The sequence below is a fragment of the Vicugna pacos genome, chromosome 18, assembly GCF_048564905.1.
Source record: "Vicugna pacos chromosome 18, VicPac4, whole genome shotgun sequence".
Taxonomy (NCBI): Eukaryota; Metazoa; Chordata; class Mammalia; order Artiodactyla; family Camelidae; genus Vicugna; species Vicugna pacos.
In genome coordinates this window covers 13,663,173-13,681,406 of record NC_133004.1, presented here as the reverse complement: position 1 = coordinate 13,681,406, position 18,234 = coordinate 13,663,173, and the positions used below count along the sequence as shown (strand labels likewise).

The following is an 18,234-nucleotide window of genomic DNA, read 5'->3' as shown; positions in this document are numbered from 1 at the left end:
GTAATTTACCCAAAGTCACACAGCAAGTCAGCAGTGGAGCTGGGATTTGAGCTTGAAAGCTCCTTGGAAATGGGAATAGAAACACAGTCATTTGTGCAGCCCCAGTATACTGCACAGAGCCTGGCACGCAGCAGAGGCACAATCTGTATATGGTGAATTAATGACTACGCCTACAGTGACTGCTATATAGTCACCAAAATGCATTTTCTTTTCCTCCAGGACACACGGCTAAACTATATTTCCCAGCCTCCCTTGCAGCTGAGTAAGGTCATGTGATGAGTTATGGCCAATGGAAAGTGGGCAGGAGTGGCATGCAGTACTTAGGGGCCTGGCCAATGAAAACCTCCTGTATAATTCCCCACCCCCTCTCTCCCCATCTGCCAGCTGGGGCAGAGCCACAAGGTGGAGGGAGGACGGGTCCCTGAGTGACTACGTGAAGCTGAGCCACACTGAACTGCGACAGGACTGGAGGATAAACTTTCACAGTAAAGCAAACTTTTATTACAATAGTGCATCTTGATTAATCACATGCACACTGACAAAATAAGGACTGTGTTGTTCTTTTGCCAGGGCCACTCTTCCACCTCCTCAGCTGTCCCATATAGGATGCCTGCACACTAACGTCAAAACCCTCCTCCCTCAGCACAGAGGCAGAACTCAGCCTTCTGACCTGGGATGTGATGTTGTTGACAGCAGCCCGTGCATCCACCCTGCTGTCGAATGCTCCCTGGGGACTCCGTCTGAAGATAAGGTCCCCATTCAAACTCAGGGCCTGGGGGAACCTCAGCTGCGAAAGAATAGACAGTACCCTTTACTCTCGCCAACAGTCGAGCTCTGCCTGGGGGCCACAAACCAGCCCTTGCCTGACCTGGGGACAGGTACCTGGGAGGAATGAGCCAAGTCCAGGGCCAGGCTGTGCCAGATTTCCTCGCGCCGAGATCTGTCATGATGCAGGCCCTTCAAGTGCAGCAAGACTTTCTGGTTGACTTTCAAAGTGGCCTCGAGTTCCCTGTTCTGAGCCTGGGTGTACAAGAGCCAAAGGCCCTGAGAGAGGTGACTTCCCATCACTCAGAGCCTGCAGAGCCACCCTTGGAACCCAGCAGTCCAAGGGGGTCACAAGATGGATGGGTAAAAGCACAATCTACATTGTCCCACCCCCAGAAAAGGAAATAGGCACGGGGATGGTAAACCCCAGTGCCCACAGGTAGGGTTAGCAGAGTGGGCTGGAGGGATCATAGCTGAGGGCCTCACAGGGCACCTGTTCTATTCACTAACACTCAGCATGGGTCCTGGCGCATAGTAGGTGCTCAATAAATATCTCTAGAAGAACGCAGAATCACTACTTGCAGTTATACCTGGAAACCCCAAGGCCAAAGCCATGCTGAAGTGGAAGAACATTTAATTCACAGTGTGGCAGGCAGAATAGTACCTTCTCTGCCCTCAAATACCCACATCCTCAACCCCGCAACCTGTGAATATGTTACAGGGCAAAAGGGACTTTGCAGTTAAGGATCTTACATGGGGAGATTATTCTGGATTATCCAGTGGGCCCAAGGTAATCCCAAGAGTTCTTATAAGAAGGAGGCAGGGGGCTGAGTCAGAGAGAGTGGAAGATGCTACTCTGCTGGCTTTGAAGCTGGAGGAAGGGACCATGAACCAAGAAATGCAGGTGGCTTTTAGAAACTAGAAAAGGCAAGGAAACACATTCTCCCCTGGAGCCTCTAGAAGGAATGCAACCCTGGCAACACCTTGATTTTGGCCAAGCAAAACCCATTTTGGCTTTCTGATCTCCAGAAACGCAAGATAAAGTTGTGTTGTTTTAAGCCACTAAACTTGCGGTAATTCGTTATAGAAGCAACAGGAAATGCATGCACATATTTAATCATTTATTCACTCAACAACCATTTGGCTTCTGCCACGTGCAAAGTACAAGTAGCAGGTTACCATCGTTTCCTACCTGTGTTGACTGAGAAATTTAAAATGTCTTGCCACAGAATTTTATCGTGAGTGTATGTCTTTAAAGGCATACGCAGCTTTATTTTAGAGCCAAGATGGAGAAGGAATAAACAGAGGTCCAAGAAAAGAGAAAGATGTGTGTCATTAAGCAAAGACAAGGTTTTAAAAAGAACAGACAGCTAAATTAAACTAAACTAAAAGATCCCCAACTAGTTGGTTCCAGCCTGTTGTTGTCAGGTGGGATTTTACGCCCAGTGGGTCAGACCTTCGGATTTTTTTTTTTTAATTAGAAGCAGAAATCTGGGTTTTACCCTAAATCTTCTAAGTGTCGACATTTTTTTTTTTAATTTAAATGTGCAGCAGGCCAAACAAAACACATCTGCAGGTTGGATTTGGCCCACATGGCCATTTTGCAATCTCCGGTTTAGAAAAAAAGCATTCATCCTGGGAAACATTTCTGCAGGTGTCCTGGGGTGTCATCCTGCCCGTTCTTTCCCCCCAGGAGCCCTAAGGACTTCAGCTACCAAACGTGGGGGCCACTCATAGTCCCGTTTAACTGGTAGGGAAGTGATGTCCCAGGTCTCTGTGCTCAACAGCTGGTCAGGCTTCACCCTCCTTCCCACAGACCTCTGGAGACCCCACAAGGGAGAAACCACCATCATCTTTCTTGTCCCGGGCCCGGCACACAGTAGGTGCTCAATAAGTGCTGGCTGGAGAATGGGGTCAGCTCCCAAAGCTTCTACTCCTAGAGAGATCGAGAAGGAGACTTGGATGAGGGCCTGCAGGCACATCTTAAGTACTTGACAGAGATGGCCGTCCTACACTCTGATTCTTACAACCACTGCACAAGTGACAGGTGTTGCTGTCTCCACCGTACAGATGAGGAAACTGCAGTCCAGAGACCTGACATCCTTTGCTAAGGACACACAGGCACAAAGGAGTTTCACCACTAGAAAGACAGATGCTAAGACCCTCTAAGTCAGAAGTTAGCAAACTATGGCCCTGGGGCCAAACTCGGCCTGTTTTTGTAAAGAAAGTTTTCCTAGTTCAGATGCTATATCGAAAATACCACAGATTGGGGGGCTCGAAGGACAGACATTTATTTCTTACAGTTCTGAATGCTGGAAGTCTGAGATCAGGGTGTCTGCGTGAAGTCTGAGATCAGGGTGTCTGCGTGAAGAAACCTCTTCCTGGTTTGCAGACAGCTATGTCCTCACACGTGGCGAGAGCGAGTTAGCACCGTTTCTCTTAAAAGGACACTAATCTTATCATAAGGGCTCCACGCTCATGACCTAATCACCTCCCACAGACCCCACTTCCAAATACCATCACATTAGAGCTTCGACATATGAATCTGGGGAGGACACAAACATTCAGTCCATAGTGAAAGCTTTAGGGACACACAGTCACGTCCTTTCATTGGTGCCTCCCGTTATGTTTCTGTGCTACAAAGGCAGAGGTGAGCAGCTGCGGCAGAGGCTGGATGGCCCTCAAAGGCTACAACAGTTAATATCTGGTCCTTCATAGAAAGAGTTGGTCAGCCCTGCTCTAAATCAGGTATATAATGGATTTTCAAGAGCATTGAAGCAACAATGATTCATTAAGTACTGACCATGCGCCAGGCCCTGCGGCTGCCATGATGACAAAGCAGATATGGTCCCAATCCCGCACCTCACAGATTAGCAGAGGGTCAGGCTGGGTCAAGAGAAGCCACGGGGGGTTTTAAGTGAGATAGGATTATGCTGGCAGGTTGAAAAATTCCCTCAGGCCTGTCAAGTAGATGGATCAGGCAGGGGGGACAGAGTGGAACAGAAAACTCAGGCAGGAGAATGCTTTGTTTGTCCATCTGAGGGATGATGGCAACACGAACTGGGGACCTCTGGCGTGAAAAGGTCTCTGGGATCCTCACTTACGATGTGCCGATTCCAAGCAACCACGCAGCCCTCCAAGCTCCTGGGGATGGCCTTGCTGTTGTATGGGTGGGAGAGGCCTGCACAGACCTGGGAGGGACAACCACGCATGTGCATACAGGCAGAGACAGGTCAGAGGAGATGGGGGCTCCCTCCCGCCCTCAGGCCCCTCCCCGCCGCACCCTGGAGCCCACTCACGTAGGGGTGCCCAGCCTGGTAGCCCAGGACTGTGGTCTGCAGGGTCTCATCCTGGCCATCCAGGACAAGCCTCGTCTCCAGGGAGTAACGCTGGTGCTGCTTGTCGGCCGTGAAGGTCTCCTGCAGGAGGATGCTCTGCGGGATGGGCAGAGTCAAGGGATGCCTGGCGTGGAGTGGGGGATACAGGTCGAAGCCATTAAAGCAGCTGGGAGGGGCAGGGGACATCTGTGCCCATGGGCTCAGATTGGGCCTGTCACCAACTTGCAGAGTTAAGACTCGGCCACAGAGAGAAGAGCATCAGGACGCACGTCAGCCCTGTGAGTAACACTTGCCAGTCAACACCCAGTCCCCATCCCACTGTGTCCCCTCGACAACCCAGCTCGCTGGGCACAGCTGGGGTCAGCATCACCCCTTGGCAGCAGAGAGCCCATGGGGTCTGGAGCCACAGACTGGGGTTAGGATCCAGTCTTAGCCTTCCACTAGCTGTGTGACCCGGGGCCACAAAGGACTGGACTGACTTCTCTGTACCTCAGTTTTCCCATCTGTAAGGTGGGGGCTAACATAACAATACCCAGCTCACACAGTGATGGGGTTATGAGAGAGAACATATGTGCCAAGAATGCAAACTTCCCAAGAATTTCTGTCCTTTTTATTCTCTGCTGTTTTCCACAGGCCCAGAAAAGCGCTTGGTACATAGTAGGTGCTCAATAAATAGAAACAAAATAATGAATCAGATCTTTGCAAATGACAGCTGCTGTTACTTTTGGGTTGATGTTGTTGTTTGACAGAAGATGACCAAGGTCCCAGAGCTGGACTTCAGGCTGTGTCTGCTGATTCCAACCCTGTGCCTATTCACCCCCGACAAAGAACAAGCTTTTTAACCAGCTGTTCCTGTCGGAACTGACATGGATGCCCAGAGCAGCGCTCAGGCGGGAGCGAGGAGACTGATTTCTGTGGCCCCCTTAGCACACTAACAGAAGGGAACGAGGGATGTGACGGCTCTCAGGGAGGCATCTTGTGTCCGAGTTCTGGGTTCTGTCTGGGCCCAGCAAGCCGGCGAGGGTCCCTCCAGGCAGCAACGTACACCCTGCTCCCCAGTGACCCTCTACGCCGGAGAAGGGGAGACCTGGGCAGACACCACATCTCAGGGGAATTGGCTTGGAGGAAGGGGCCACACGTACCTAAAGAGGAATGTCCCCCGCTTCTGGTACGACCTCCCGTCTTGCATCAACTCCTCCAGCTTGCCCTCCAACTGCAGGCCCTGAGGCTGGCCCCTGGCACCAGCCCCCAGAGCCGTCAGCGACACGTGGATCTTCCACGGCTGCAACAAGGAAACAGACTGATGAAGAGGGATGGCCCACAGGGACCAAGCTGCTAAACATCCTGCCCTGGGAGTCCCCAGGGGCAGCTCCCACCACCCACTCATCACCTGGAGAACGACCACCCAAGAAGCACTGCTGAATAGGGCTGCAGCCGCCATCCCATCGGACCACGAGATTGCACAGGCACGCCACTGTGACCAGACCTCCCGAAGCGCCCAGCGGGAACAAAGGACCTGGGCTTCCAGCTCCAGGTGGCCAAACTTTGCGCTGGGGTCTGTGCTCATATGGCTGGAGTCCATTTTACAGATAAAGAAACTGGGGCTCAGGGAGGCCTGAGATCATAGCCGAGCTAGTAGCATTAAGCCCCTTTTCACCCCAAGAGAGGGAATCAGGGTCTCTCGACGGCAGAGCTTCCAGCACAGCTCGCTTGGATCCTTACCTGCTCCGCGTGCCTGTAGGCCGCTGTTAGGTTCAGCTCCCGCTGGGGGCCCTTCAACCAGCAGTGAAGGATCTTAAGGTCCCGGCTGTTCTCAGCGTGGATCTCACTTTGTATTGCTGCACTCCAGGCTGATTCTACTTCACTCTGGCTGCGAAAGAGGTTCTGTGCCAAGGCTGTGACCGTGGAAACCTGCAATGAGGATGGCAAGGGTAACTGAGGCCTCTGGATACCTTATTTCCTCCTCTCAGGACATCTTTTCTTCCCACTCCCACTTGGTGAACTCCTACTCATCCTTCAAAACCCTTTGCATGCCATCTAGGCTAAAACTTTCCTGATTGGTCCAAGCAAAATTGGTTGTTTCCTACAGCATCTTGAGGAAGGAGGAAAAACAGCTCTCCCTCTCTCACCCCCGAGCAAAGGGAGCATCAGAGTTATCAGAGAAGATCACTCTCTTCCCCTCTCTCCTTCCACTCAAGGAGGGAACATGATCTCACTGGGCCATTATTATCAGCCAGCAGGGTCTTGGTGTCCTGAAGGGCACACATTTGTAGGCGGCCTTCTCTCCCTGTCATGGTCTTAGAGCCCTGGGAAGAGCTGGGTGTTATTTTGGCTTGTACTGGGGCTGGGGGAGGGAGAACACTTTGGCCTTATGTTAGGCCCTGTACCCCAGCTCATTGCCCTTGGCACGAGCTCCATGAGGAATATCATGGTGCCTTGTGCCCTGCTGGCCTCTGTCCCTGGTTCACACAGCTCCCTCAGGACACTCACAAGGAGAGGTGATGGGGCCAAATACAAGAAATCCCTAACACCTTGCCCCATCTGTCACTGATGCTCAGGTCTCCGCCTAAGAACCTGCGGGTCCCTCCCTGCTGGATTCCCCATTTCAGCAAATGGCAGCTGGCTGAGCCAAAACTTTGGGGTCATTTGTCTCTTCTTCACACCCTTACCCCTAATGCCAACCCATCAGCAAATCTATCAGCCAGTCAGTCAGCTACACCTCCAAGCAAGTTTTGGAATCTGATCACTTGCCACACCTCGACTCTCATCTCCTAGGACAGGCCACCATCCTGCTTCTGGGCTGGGTCACCCACAGGGGCGGGCTGGCCGATCCCCACTTGCACGCCTATGCCAGCTTTTTCTGTCACAAAAAGACCTCCTCCAGGTCGCTAAGCTTGCCAGGAGTGACCTGTTTCTTCTGACCCTACCCTGGAGCCACCCAGCCCCTGCCTCGAGGGGACCCTGCGGTCCCCAGGCAGGCCCACTGACTGCCTCTTTCTGGGCCCAAGTCAGGCCTGGATCACCCTCTGTGTCTGCTGGTCATCCCAACACAGGGAGAGGACTTATGTGCCAGGTCCCCACAGGGGATACTAGGGAAGCCCTGCTGTGGCTGGTCTTCTTCCAAACTCTGCTCTGCTTCCACGATCAAACATGTGAAAGGAGCAGACTTAATCATACTCAGCAGTTGGCAGAAAACTAACCTACATCCTTGAACTCTCCAAACTGGTTTATTGGCAAAAACCTGATATCTACTTGTTTCCAAGGTACCAGTTCAACCTGCTTTCCATGTTTTACTTTATCGGCCGCTAAGCAAGAATATGGCAAATTGAGATTTATTCTGGGGTCCACTCTCCCAAGTTCGCTTGGCGACTAATTCTGAAAAGCGACACCACTGGGTGAGCCCGACTCCACACATCTGTGACCTGGTACTGACGCCCAAATCTCGGCTTTAACCCTCTGCACAGCAGGGGAGATCTAGAGGGCAGGAAATCGGGCTCCCTGGGGCGGTGGAGGGGGTGCGATGCCAAGTAGGAGAGGGTGGAGGCATGGCCGAGCATGCGCACCCGGAGGTAGGTGGTAGCTGGGGTGTAGACGTGAATCTTGCCCTCTCTGTAGAGGCCCTGGCTCCTGCAGGCCACATTCATCACCAGATTCTTGAGGATCCAAGCCTTGCCCAGGGTCAGCTCCAACACAGCCTGGAATGTGGCTCGGTGGGGCCAGTACAGCCTGTGAGCCATGGAGACCATCAGCCACGGACTATCCAGGTTCAAGGCTCCTGCAAGAGGCAGAGAGGGAGGAGCTGGTATCCTGGGCAGGAAGGGAGCTTCTGGCAGGCACTAAGAGACCCCCATAATCTCATCATGGTCACTGTGGGCATATCTCAAAACTGGGAAGGACTGGGAGGGGGCATGAGGGAACTTTCTAGAACAATGGTAATGCTCTGAATTTTGACAGAGGCTTGGGTTTCCCGGGTGTGCGCACCTGCCGAAACTCACCAGATGGTACCCTGGCAATATGTGCATTTCACTCTAGTGAATGATGCAATACTGAAATGTACTGAGGTCCACAATTTACTCTGAACAAAAGGTATTTACACTGGTTGCCATTTTAAGCAAAATTTGGCATGGAAAGACATGAAGCTGAAAATTAGTGTATTTGTCATAACTTCAACTTTTTAAAAACTTAAAATTTCAAGTACATACATGAATACAGAGAATATGACGAGCTCCCACGTAACACTCACCCAACCTTCAACAATTATCAAGTCATAGTCTGATTCACTTCTCACACTATGTATTACTTTTCAAACTACGTATTACTTCAATTAAAATAATAATCAATTCAAAAAATTAATTCAAGAGTAAACTATGGTAAATCTGTTTTTTTTTAGTGGGAGAAAAACTGTTTCAGGGAGAAGGAACAGCAAGTGCAAAGGCCCTGAGGTATGTTTGGGGAACAGAAAAGAGTCTAGTGGGACTGCAGGATAATGGTTAATGGGGAAAGTAGGGTGAGATAAGGAAGGAAAAACAGACAGGAGCGTGTACTGTAGAGCTCTGTCAGCGAGGGTAGGAAGTCAGGGGGTGATTTAAATTTTCCTGGGACATATTAAAAGTGAGACTTGAGTGAATCAGGCAAACCATAGGGAAGGGTGTTCCAGGTAGTGGGTATGGTTTGAGCAAAGACTTAGTGAAGGGCACTCCCTAGACGACACTCACCTTCCCACTTCCACAGGGTGGCCCTGGATGTGTCTTTCCACTGCAAGCCTGCCACAAAGGGCAGCCGCCCATTGTACTGCACCTTCAGGTGCGTGCTGCTCTCCACATGGGGCTGGCGGAAGCTGAAGTGGTACAGCTGCATACGGTAATCCATCTGCCTCCCTGGCACCTGCAGTACAAACTGGAGACCCACACCCAAGATGCTAACTAGATCATGCTGCTCCAACTTAGGACATCCTACTGGCTTTCCACCACAGTCTGAGCTCCCTGGCTACAAGGAACTGCCCCATCCACCCCAAAGAGAAATCCTCTACCCATGAGCAGTAATTCCCCATTGCCTCCTTCCCCCAGCCTCTGGAAACCTTTAATCTACTTTCTGTTCCAGGGATTTGCCTACTCTGGAAATTTCATACAAATAGAATCATACAGTATGTGGCCTTTTGTGTCTGGCTTCTTTCACTTAGCATGATGTTTTCAAGGTTCATCCATGTTGTAGCACATGTCAGAACTTCATTTTTTGTGGGGAGGGAATAGCTCAGTAGTAGAGTGTGTGTTTAGCATGCACAAGATCCTGGGTTCAGTCCCCAGTACCTCCATTAAAATAGATAGATAGACAGACAGACAGACTGACCGACCTAATTAACTCCCCCCCAAATTTTTTTTACAAAGAACTTCATTCATTTTTTATTACTGAATAATCATCTATTGTGTAGATAAATCATACTTTATCTATTCATCCATTGATGAACATTTGGACTGTTTCTACTTTTTTCGCTATTATGAATAATGGTGCTAAAATCTTCTTGTACAAGTTTTATGTGGACATAAGGTTTCAATTCTCTCGAGTACCTAGGAGTAGAATTGTCGGGTTACATGGTAGCTCTGAACTTAACATTTTAAGGCAACACCAAACTGTTTTTCTAGTCACATCATTTTACAATCCCACCCATATGAGAGTTCTAACTTGCCCACATTCTCACCAACACTTGTTATTGTCTGTCTCTTTTCATTTCAGTCATGCTAGTGGGTTTGAAGTAGCATCTCACTGCGGTTTTGATTTGAATTTCCCTAATGACTAACTAGGTTGAACATCTTTTTATGCGCTTTTTGGCCATTTGTGTGCCTTTTTCAGAGAAATCCAAATCTTTTGTCTTTTTCTTGTTGAGTTATAAAAGTGCTTTGTATTTAGATACAAATCCTTTATCAAACATGATTCACAAATGTTTTCTTCCATCCTGTGGGCTGTTATTTCACTTTCTTGATGGTGTCCTTTCAAGCACAAATGTTTTTAATTCGGGTGAAGTCTGATGTATTTTTGTCATTACTTATACTGTCAGTGCCATAGCTCAGAAACCCTTGCCTAATCTGAGATCCTGAGAATTTACTCTTACGTTTTCTTCCAAGAGATTTATAATTCTTAAATTTATAGTAACTTCTTCTTAATTTCATAGTTCTTAAAATTATAAATTCATCATCTATTTTGAGTTCATTTTTATATATGGTATGAGGTAAGGGTCCAACTTCATTCTCTTGCACATGAATATCCAGTTGTCTCAGCATCATTTGTTGAAAAGACGATTCTTTCTCTTCCTTAATTATCTTGTCAACAAGCAGCGATCTTGAGGTTACCAGGGGTGGGAAGGGGTGGGAGGGGATAAATTGGGAGTTAGAGATTTGCAGATACTAACTGATCTATATAGAATAGATAAACAGCAAGTTCATGTTCTGTAACCAGGGAAACGCAAATTCAAACAACGAGATACCATTTTCATCCATATCAGCAATATGTTTCAAATGGTAAAACTCAAGTATTGGTGGAAATGTGGAGATTGCTCCTCTTGGACATGGCTGGGAGGTGGGTGATTGGTACAGACATTTTGGAAGGCAAAGTGGCAAAAGCCAGCAAACTTAAAATGCACACATTTCTGGAAATTCTACATTGTTACATCTGCCCCAGAGCCCCCCGTCACACGCGTGCCCAGGGATGGAGGCATGCCCCAGGATGTTCAGGCATGCACACTTAGAAACCACCAAGAGTGAAATGGCCAAATAAAACGCAGGATAGACGTACACGGAACATGATGCAGGTATTAAAAAGGATACAGTAGATTTCTCTAAAACAACAAGGGGAGTTCTCCAAGATCCATTGCCGAAGGACACACAGCAAGACTCACCAAACAAAACTAAGTAACTTGTGACAGATCCACAGAGCAAACGAATACAAAAAGGCCCCCTCTCCTGTGCTTCAGACCATAACCCTGGTTCTCTCCAGCTGAGGAGGGGGCCAGGAATGTGGATGGTAACTGTGAAAGGGAATCTTAACCTTATTTTAAATTTTACACTTCTTCAAAAGGAGAATATATTCATGGAGTATTGGTATAATTTAAAATCAACATGATACTTAGGAATGAAGTTAAGCAAGAGGCAAAAGATTTGTACACTGAAAACTACAAAATACCACTGAAAGAAATTAGAGAAGCCAGAAACAAATGGAAAGACACCCTGTGTCTATGGATTGGAAGACTTAATATTGTTAAGATTCAATACTAACCAAAGCAATCTACAGATTTAATGCAATCCCTATCAAAATCTCACTGGTATTTTTTTTATAGAAATAGAAAAATCCATCCTAAAATTTACATGGATTCTCAAGGGACCCCAAACAGACAAAATCTTGAAAAAGAACAAAGCTGAAGGTCTCACAAAGCTACAGTAATCAAAATTGTATGGTATCAAGTCAAAACTATATGGTAGTGACCTAGAAGACAGACATACTGACCAATGGAATACAAATGACTGCCCAGAAATAAACTCCCACATCTGTGGTCAGGGAAAAAGAGTCTTTTCAACAAATGGTACTGGAAAAACTGGATATTCACATGCAAAAGAATGAAGCTGAACTCTTATACCGTATACAGAATTTAACTCAAAATGGATCAAAGACCTAGACGCGAGAACTAAAACTATGAAACTCTTAGAAGAAAACATGGGATTGAAAGGCTCCGTGACACTGAATTTGGCAACTGATTTGTTGAACATGACACCTAAACTACAGGCAACAAAAGTAATAAACTGAACTACATCAAAATTAAAAACTTTTGTGCATCAAAGGATACTACTCAGAGAGTGAAAACACAACCCACAGAAAGGGAGAAAATATTTGTAAACCACATATCCGATAACAGGTTAATATCCAGAATATGTAAAGAATTCCTACAATTCAACAACAACAACAATAAACTCAAACAACTTCATTCAAAATGGGCTAAGAACTTGAATAGGTATTTCTCAAAGATGATACCCAAACGGCCAGTAAGCACATGAAAAGATGCTCAGCATCATCAATCATTAGGGAAATACAAATCAAAACTACAGTGAGAGCCTCATATCCATTAGGATGGCTACTATCAAAAACAAACAAACAAAACCAGAAAGCAACAAGTGTTGGTGAGGATGTGGAGAAACCAGAACCCTTGTGCACTGATGGTAAGATGTAAAATGGTGCAGTTGGTATGGAAAACAGTGTGACAGTTTCTCAGAAAATTAAAAGTAGGACTATTGTATGATCCAGCTATTCCACTCCTGGGTACATACCCCAAAAAATGGAAAGTGGGAAATCAAACAGATACTTGCACACCTGTGTTTACAGCAGCACTATTCACAAAAGCACAAGTGGAAGCCAAGTGTCCACTGATGAATGAATGGATAAATAAAATGTGGTCCAGCCGTGTACAATGGAATATTAGTCAGACTTAAAAAGGAAGGAGGTTCTGACTCATGCTACAGTGTGGATGAACCTTGAGGACATTATGTTAAGTGAAATAAGCCAGTCACGAAAAGGCAGATACTGTATGATTCCACCTAGAGTAGTGAAACTCAGAGAGAGACAGAAAGTAGAATGGGGGCTGCCAGGGGCTGGGGGGAGCAGGGAATGGAGAATTACTGCTTAGTGGGTAGAGTTTCAATTCTACAAGATGAAAAAGTTCTGGAGATGGACCGTGGTGATGGCTGCACAACAACATAAATGTGCTTAATGCCACTGAACTGTACACTTAAAAATGGTGAAAAACGGTCAGTTTTATGTTATATATCTTATCACAATTAAACATTTTAAAAAATGACTTAAAAGGAAACTCAGAAAGGTAACGTGTGCCTTGTAACAGCACAGACCTGTTCAAGGGCTAAATACTCAGTTCTGATTTATCAAAAAGAGCTCATCTCCTGGAAAATGGGAGGATGAATTGTTTCCAAAATGCATTTTTACAGCTAGAAATCTGCATTTTCCAAGCCCCCTTGCAAACTTCCCCGTGGCTGTCCTTGCCACACCAGCAAACGTTTAACTCCCCCAGGGGCCTAGAGGCTGGAGATGCAAAAGGTAAGGTCACAGAGCCTGAGTCTTAGCTGCCTGCATCCTTGCAACCAAGACCTGGAGGGACAAGCAGGGGGTGTCGTCCAGCTGCCACGTGCAAATAAGCTGAAGAGACACAGCTCTGCTGGGCTCACCTCCACGAAGTGACTGCTCAGGGCTGGGCCCGAGTCGTTCTGGAAGGTCTGGCTGGCGCGGAGACGCCTCTTGTTGCCGCTCTCACCCCAGTGCCTCCCGTAGCTCACTTCCAGCTGCGAGTGCAGGTGGCCTGAGTCCTCCTCGTGCCGGAGGTGGACCTGGGGACACAGCCCACCAAGGGAGACCCCCAAGGAAGCCTTGTGTACCCATTCCTGAGCCTCCTCACTGCCACCCACCCCGAGATGCAGGCTTGCTTCTCTGGGGAGAGTTCTACAAGAGGTATGAATTTTTCTTGCACTGACTTGGATTTTGTAAAATACTATGTTAGAATCCAGTTCACCTTCATGACTATGTTTTTAACGCCCCCTTAAATCCTGGGCTTGAGGTGAAAAACTAATGTGCCCCACCGTGGTCCATGCCCCGATAAGGAGTGGAAAGAGCCAGCAGCCATGGGAAGGTGACTCCTGCTCTGCTTCACACAAACCCGAGTCCTCCTTCTCCCCATCCTGACTCCCCCACAGCAGCCTCTGGCCCCCTGGACAGAACCTAAGTGGATCAGAGCTTCCCACCTGTGGGTTTCTAGTATCCCGCTGCCTCCCCCTACCACAAGTCCAGGTAATAGAGTCTCATCCATTTATTCATTCACGAAATACATTTTACCCCAAATATCAAGAAGGTGCCACACTGGGCACCAAATAGCCAGCAATGAAGGAGCCAGAAGCCCCTAACTTTCTGGGGGCAACAGTTCCGAGGGAGAGGCAAACTTAAAACAATGTTTCAAGTAAGTAAATTTAAAAAAGAACGGCCACTTCTCCCTTTCGCTCACCCTGCCAGCCACTTGGGTGAACTGCCAGTTTCTTAACCACTCCAATCACCCTCCAGCCCCTGGACCTTTGCACTTGCTGTGCCCTCTGCCTGTAGCACACTTCCAAGGGAACAGAGCTGTCTCATATTTTAACTTCCAGCTTAAAATTTGCTTCCCCCAAAGAAGCTTCTTCTGTTGCCCTGTCCAAATTAGACTCCCCTGTGATACGTGCTCTCAGCCTCTGTCCTGTTTATGGCATTTATGTTCCCCTTGATTTGGTCCACGTCTGTTGCTCTCTGCCCCAGCCCAGCAATGGGATGGCAGAGACCAAGTGCTGCCTTGAACACAGCTCTCCCCGACTACTGGGCACAGAGTGGGTGTTTATTAAACACCAACTGAATGAGTAGAGAAATATGAGACTTAAGTTCCAATCCATGATCTGTTCCCATATGTGACCTTGAACTAAGGACGAGTTCAGGATGCTCACCCACCACTTTTCTGACCCGGGGAGCTCTCTCCAGACCCCTGCCCAGCCCAGGCACCTACCTTGTGGCTGAACGCTGGGATCTGTGTGCAATGGAGCTCATGGCCCAGCTCCAGCTTATAGGTGGCCTCTGAGCCGCTTTCTGCCCAGAGCTTCTGGCTGGTGCTGCACTCTTGAGCCAGCTGCTTCGCCTGACCTGTGCAGGGCAACCCAAAGACCCCTGCCCTTCCTCTGCCAGGCAGCCCTCCATTCTCATTCCAAGCAGAGGAAGGTCCAGTGCAGCCCAGCTTCAGCCAGCCCCCCATCTAACATGACTCATTGGAATCTGCCAATGGGGAGGTTTTAAGAGACACACTTATGTTGCTCCCAAACACATACACGTATCCATATACATTTCTTTTCTTTTTAACAGGCAGGTGCTCAGCTCCATTCAAAGCCAATGGAATGACTAACTGGCTAAGGAGCAGTGCAGGGAGGCCAAAACACCCAGGATGACAGTGGCACAGACCCAGGAGACGGTGCAGGTCCAGCCATTCCCCACCTCGCCCCCAGTCAGCACGTGGCTTCATACCCAGCAGGCCGTACTTGATCCTCAGGGAGCTGGTCCAGAGGCGGCCCCGCTGCTGCAGCAGACCCAGGACACGCAGTCCCACGAGCTCCGGTACGAAGAGCTCCCCATCCAGGGCCACCCCCTGCAGCCCATTCTCCACCTCCTTCTCCAGCAGCACTGCAGGGAGAGCGGGTAGGGAGCGGGCAGGCACGGTGTGGTCATCCCACACCCCAGGGTCAGACACCCCATCCCCAGTACCAGGCAAGGAATGGAAGTGGGAACCACCCGTGGCGGGGGCAGTGGGGTCCCTGCTAAAACAATGCCTGAGTCTCTGTGGAGGGACGCTGGCATCAGGGCCACTGACAGTGCTTTGCACTGTCCAGGCGGCAACCCCCCAAGTCACTTTTGTGGGTCCCAACCAAAAGTTTTTAAGGAAAGTAGAACAAAACAAAATAGAATGGAACAGAAGAGAAATGACAGCACATCATGGGTCCTCACGTGAATTTCACCCTCTGAAACTTGTTTCTGCTACACTGACATTTCAGCCAGATCACACAGGCGCACGCACACCACTTAAAATATCAAAAATGCCCAGGCCAGCGGGTGGACACCCCCAGCCACTCACATCATTCCCCTGGAATCTCCCAGAGCACCCCACAAAGAACATAGCCAGGGGGGCTCCACCCCAGCTCCGGCACCAGGATGGGCAACAGGTCAGACTGGGCAGCACCCAGGCCAGGCCGTGTGTTCAAGATGTAAGCAGTGTCCCGTGTAATTCAGATTAAAATACAAAATGTGTTTGTCACACACTGTGTAACATGTAATGTGGGTCAGAATCAAAACAGTCCAAAAGGTGCCGTTTCATGGTTTGTTGGGGGCAGTCAGCACGTGGGGGGGGGTTGTCTGGGGGACGCAAGCAGAAGCTGCGAGCAGATGCAGAGCTTGGATTTTCCTTAGATGGAATGTTAATATTGGGGGGTCGCGGTTATGAGGACTACAAGTAAGGCACTCAGCCCTCCCCTCCCGAAGCCTGGCCACCAAGGGAAGGTGGCAGGAGGGGATCCCTCCTCCTACCTGACATGTGGGCCCGGTCACTCAGCAGGTTGCTCAGTGACACAGAGAAGGCCAGCCTGCCGCCCGCCTGCCGGCTGAGGTTCCCAGTGAAGACCACGGGGCTGCCCGCTGTCACCAGCTTCGCCTCCAGCTGGGCCTCGAACCGCTGGACCTCACCATCTGCTGCTGGCCACAGGTTGCTTTGGCCCTGGAAAGACCCCAGCATCACTTGGGGGGATGGGCTCAGCCAGTTGACCTGGCCTTGACCACGAGAACTGGGACCAGACAGAGGGCAGGGGATGGAGCCTCACTAGTGGCCTTCTAGGCTGATCCTTCTCCAATCTCTTAAGCTTGATTATTTTTCAAAGTAGGTAATCCCTGTTAGAAATTCAGACCTAAGTATGCAGGACTCTTCCTGCCTGTCCCCTGTCCAATCTATCAGGGACTCTGGCCAGCTCTCCCTGCAGAATATTCAACCACTTCAGCCATCTCCACAACTGCCCTGGCTTGAGCCCTGCTGGTGGCACCTGTGTTGCTATGACATCCTTCTCTCAGCTCTCCTGGGTCCCACCAGAGCATGCCTTTCACACATGTAGGATCACAGCATGCCCACCTCCCTCAGGGTAAAAGCCGAAGTCCTTGCAAAAGTCAACAAGGCCAAGACTTTCTCCAGGAGTCATAAGTGCGGCCCTGGCCAGATAAAGGCAAAACTGCCCACGGGAGGACACTGGCAGGCAGGACACATGGACGGCCCGAAATATGCTCTAGGTCTCCATGATTGAGGTTTGCTGGAAAACCCACAGCAACTTCAACTGTCAACTGTGGACCAATCTAATGCATCTCTCTGCTGGCTGCCAGCTGATCTGTTTACCCAAAAGATATAAAAACAAACTCACTGTTCCCTGAGTGTGCACTCTTTTATACTCTCTTGTAAATCCTGTTTTTTGCCTTCGTTCCTGGACAATAGTCACAAGTCACTGCTTTCTGACTGCTCTTCGGCAAAGCCTTACGTGATCTGTCCTCCCACCTCTCTGTCCCTTCTCCTATTCTGCTCCAATCACAGGGAGCCTCAGGCTGTGCTTCTAACACTCTGTGCACATTCCCACCCCAGGACCTTTGCACATGCTATGCCTATTACCTGCAATACTCTTCCCCCTGAGAACCACCTGGCTCTCTTCTCCACATCCTTTATGTCTTCACTAAAAGTACAGTCAGGTTTACCCCATCAGTCTATTTAAAACTGAAGCTAGATAAACAACATGGTCCTACTGTCTAGCACAGGGAACTATATTCAGTATCTTCTAATAGCCTATAATGAAAAAGAACATGAAAAGGAATATATATATGTATAACTGAATCACTATGCTGTATACTGGAAACTAACACAACATTCTAAACCGACTACACTTCAATAAAAACAAAAATGGAAGCCAACCCCCAGACCCTTCTTCTCACGTAACTATAGACCCCTGCACCAGCTCGACGATTCCCTTTTCCTGGAGCACTTACAGCCACCTATCACTGTACAGTTTCCTTATTTATTTTACTGTCTCTCCCATGAGAATGCAAGCTCCAAGAGGAGAGAACTATGTGTGTGTCTCTTTCATTGAGCCGTCTTCCCAGTACCTGGCACATTAGAGGGACTTAATAAATAGTTGTTGAATAAATGAAGAAAAGACACTGAAAAATACAGGTTTCATTTCCCTCCTCGGGCTCCTGGTCTCCCTCAAAGGCAACCTCTGTGTCCAGCTTCTTGTGAACCTGCCAGGGACAGCCTGGGCCTATGTGAGTCTGTATGTGTATGTATACGTGTGTGCACACATGTGTGTATACGTGTGCATGTGAGCACACATGTGCACATTCCCTCCTGCTTTGCACAAAAAACAGATGCAGTCTCTCCACTCTGCTCTGCTTCTCTCACTTAATGGTGTGTCTTAGAGGGGAGCGTAGAGCTCAGTGGTAGGGCCCGTGCTTAGCATGCATGAGGTCCTGGGTTCAATCCCCAGTACTTCCATTAAAA

At 48.8% G+C, this 18,234-nt stretch overlaps 1 protein-coding gene across 1 annotated transcript in view; it reads right to left on the bottom strand.

Moving 5' to 3' along the window:
- The window catches only part of LOC102543375 (uncharacterized), a 124,567-nt gene that overhangs the window by 57,693 nt on the left and 48,640 nt on the right, over positions 1-18,234 (bottom strand). Inside the window, 12 exon segments of the mRNA XM_072942128.1 lie at positions 671-787; positions 883-1,020; positions 3,870-3,956; positions 4,065-4,227; positions 5,246-5,385; positions 5,826-6,014; positions 7,667-7,878; positions 8,819-8,999; positions 13,322-13,480; positions 14,674-14,807; positions 15,183-15,338; positions 16,236-16,422. Of these exon segments, the coding sequence (XP_072798229.1) occupies positions 671-787; positions 883-1,020; positions 3,870-3,956; positions 4,065-4,227; positions 5,246-5,385; positions 5,826-6,014; positions 7,667-7,878; positions 8,819-8,999; positions 13,322-13,480; positions 14,674-14,807; positions 15,183-15,338; positions 16,236-16,422 (1,863 nt within the window).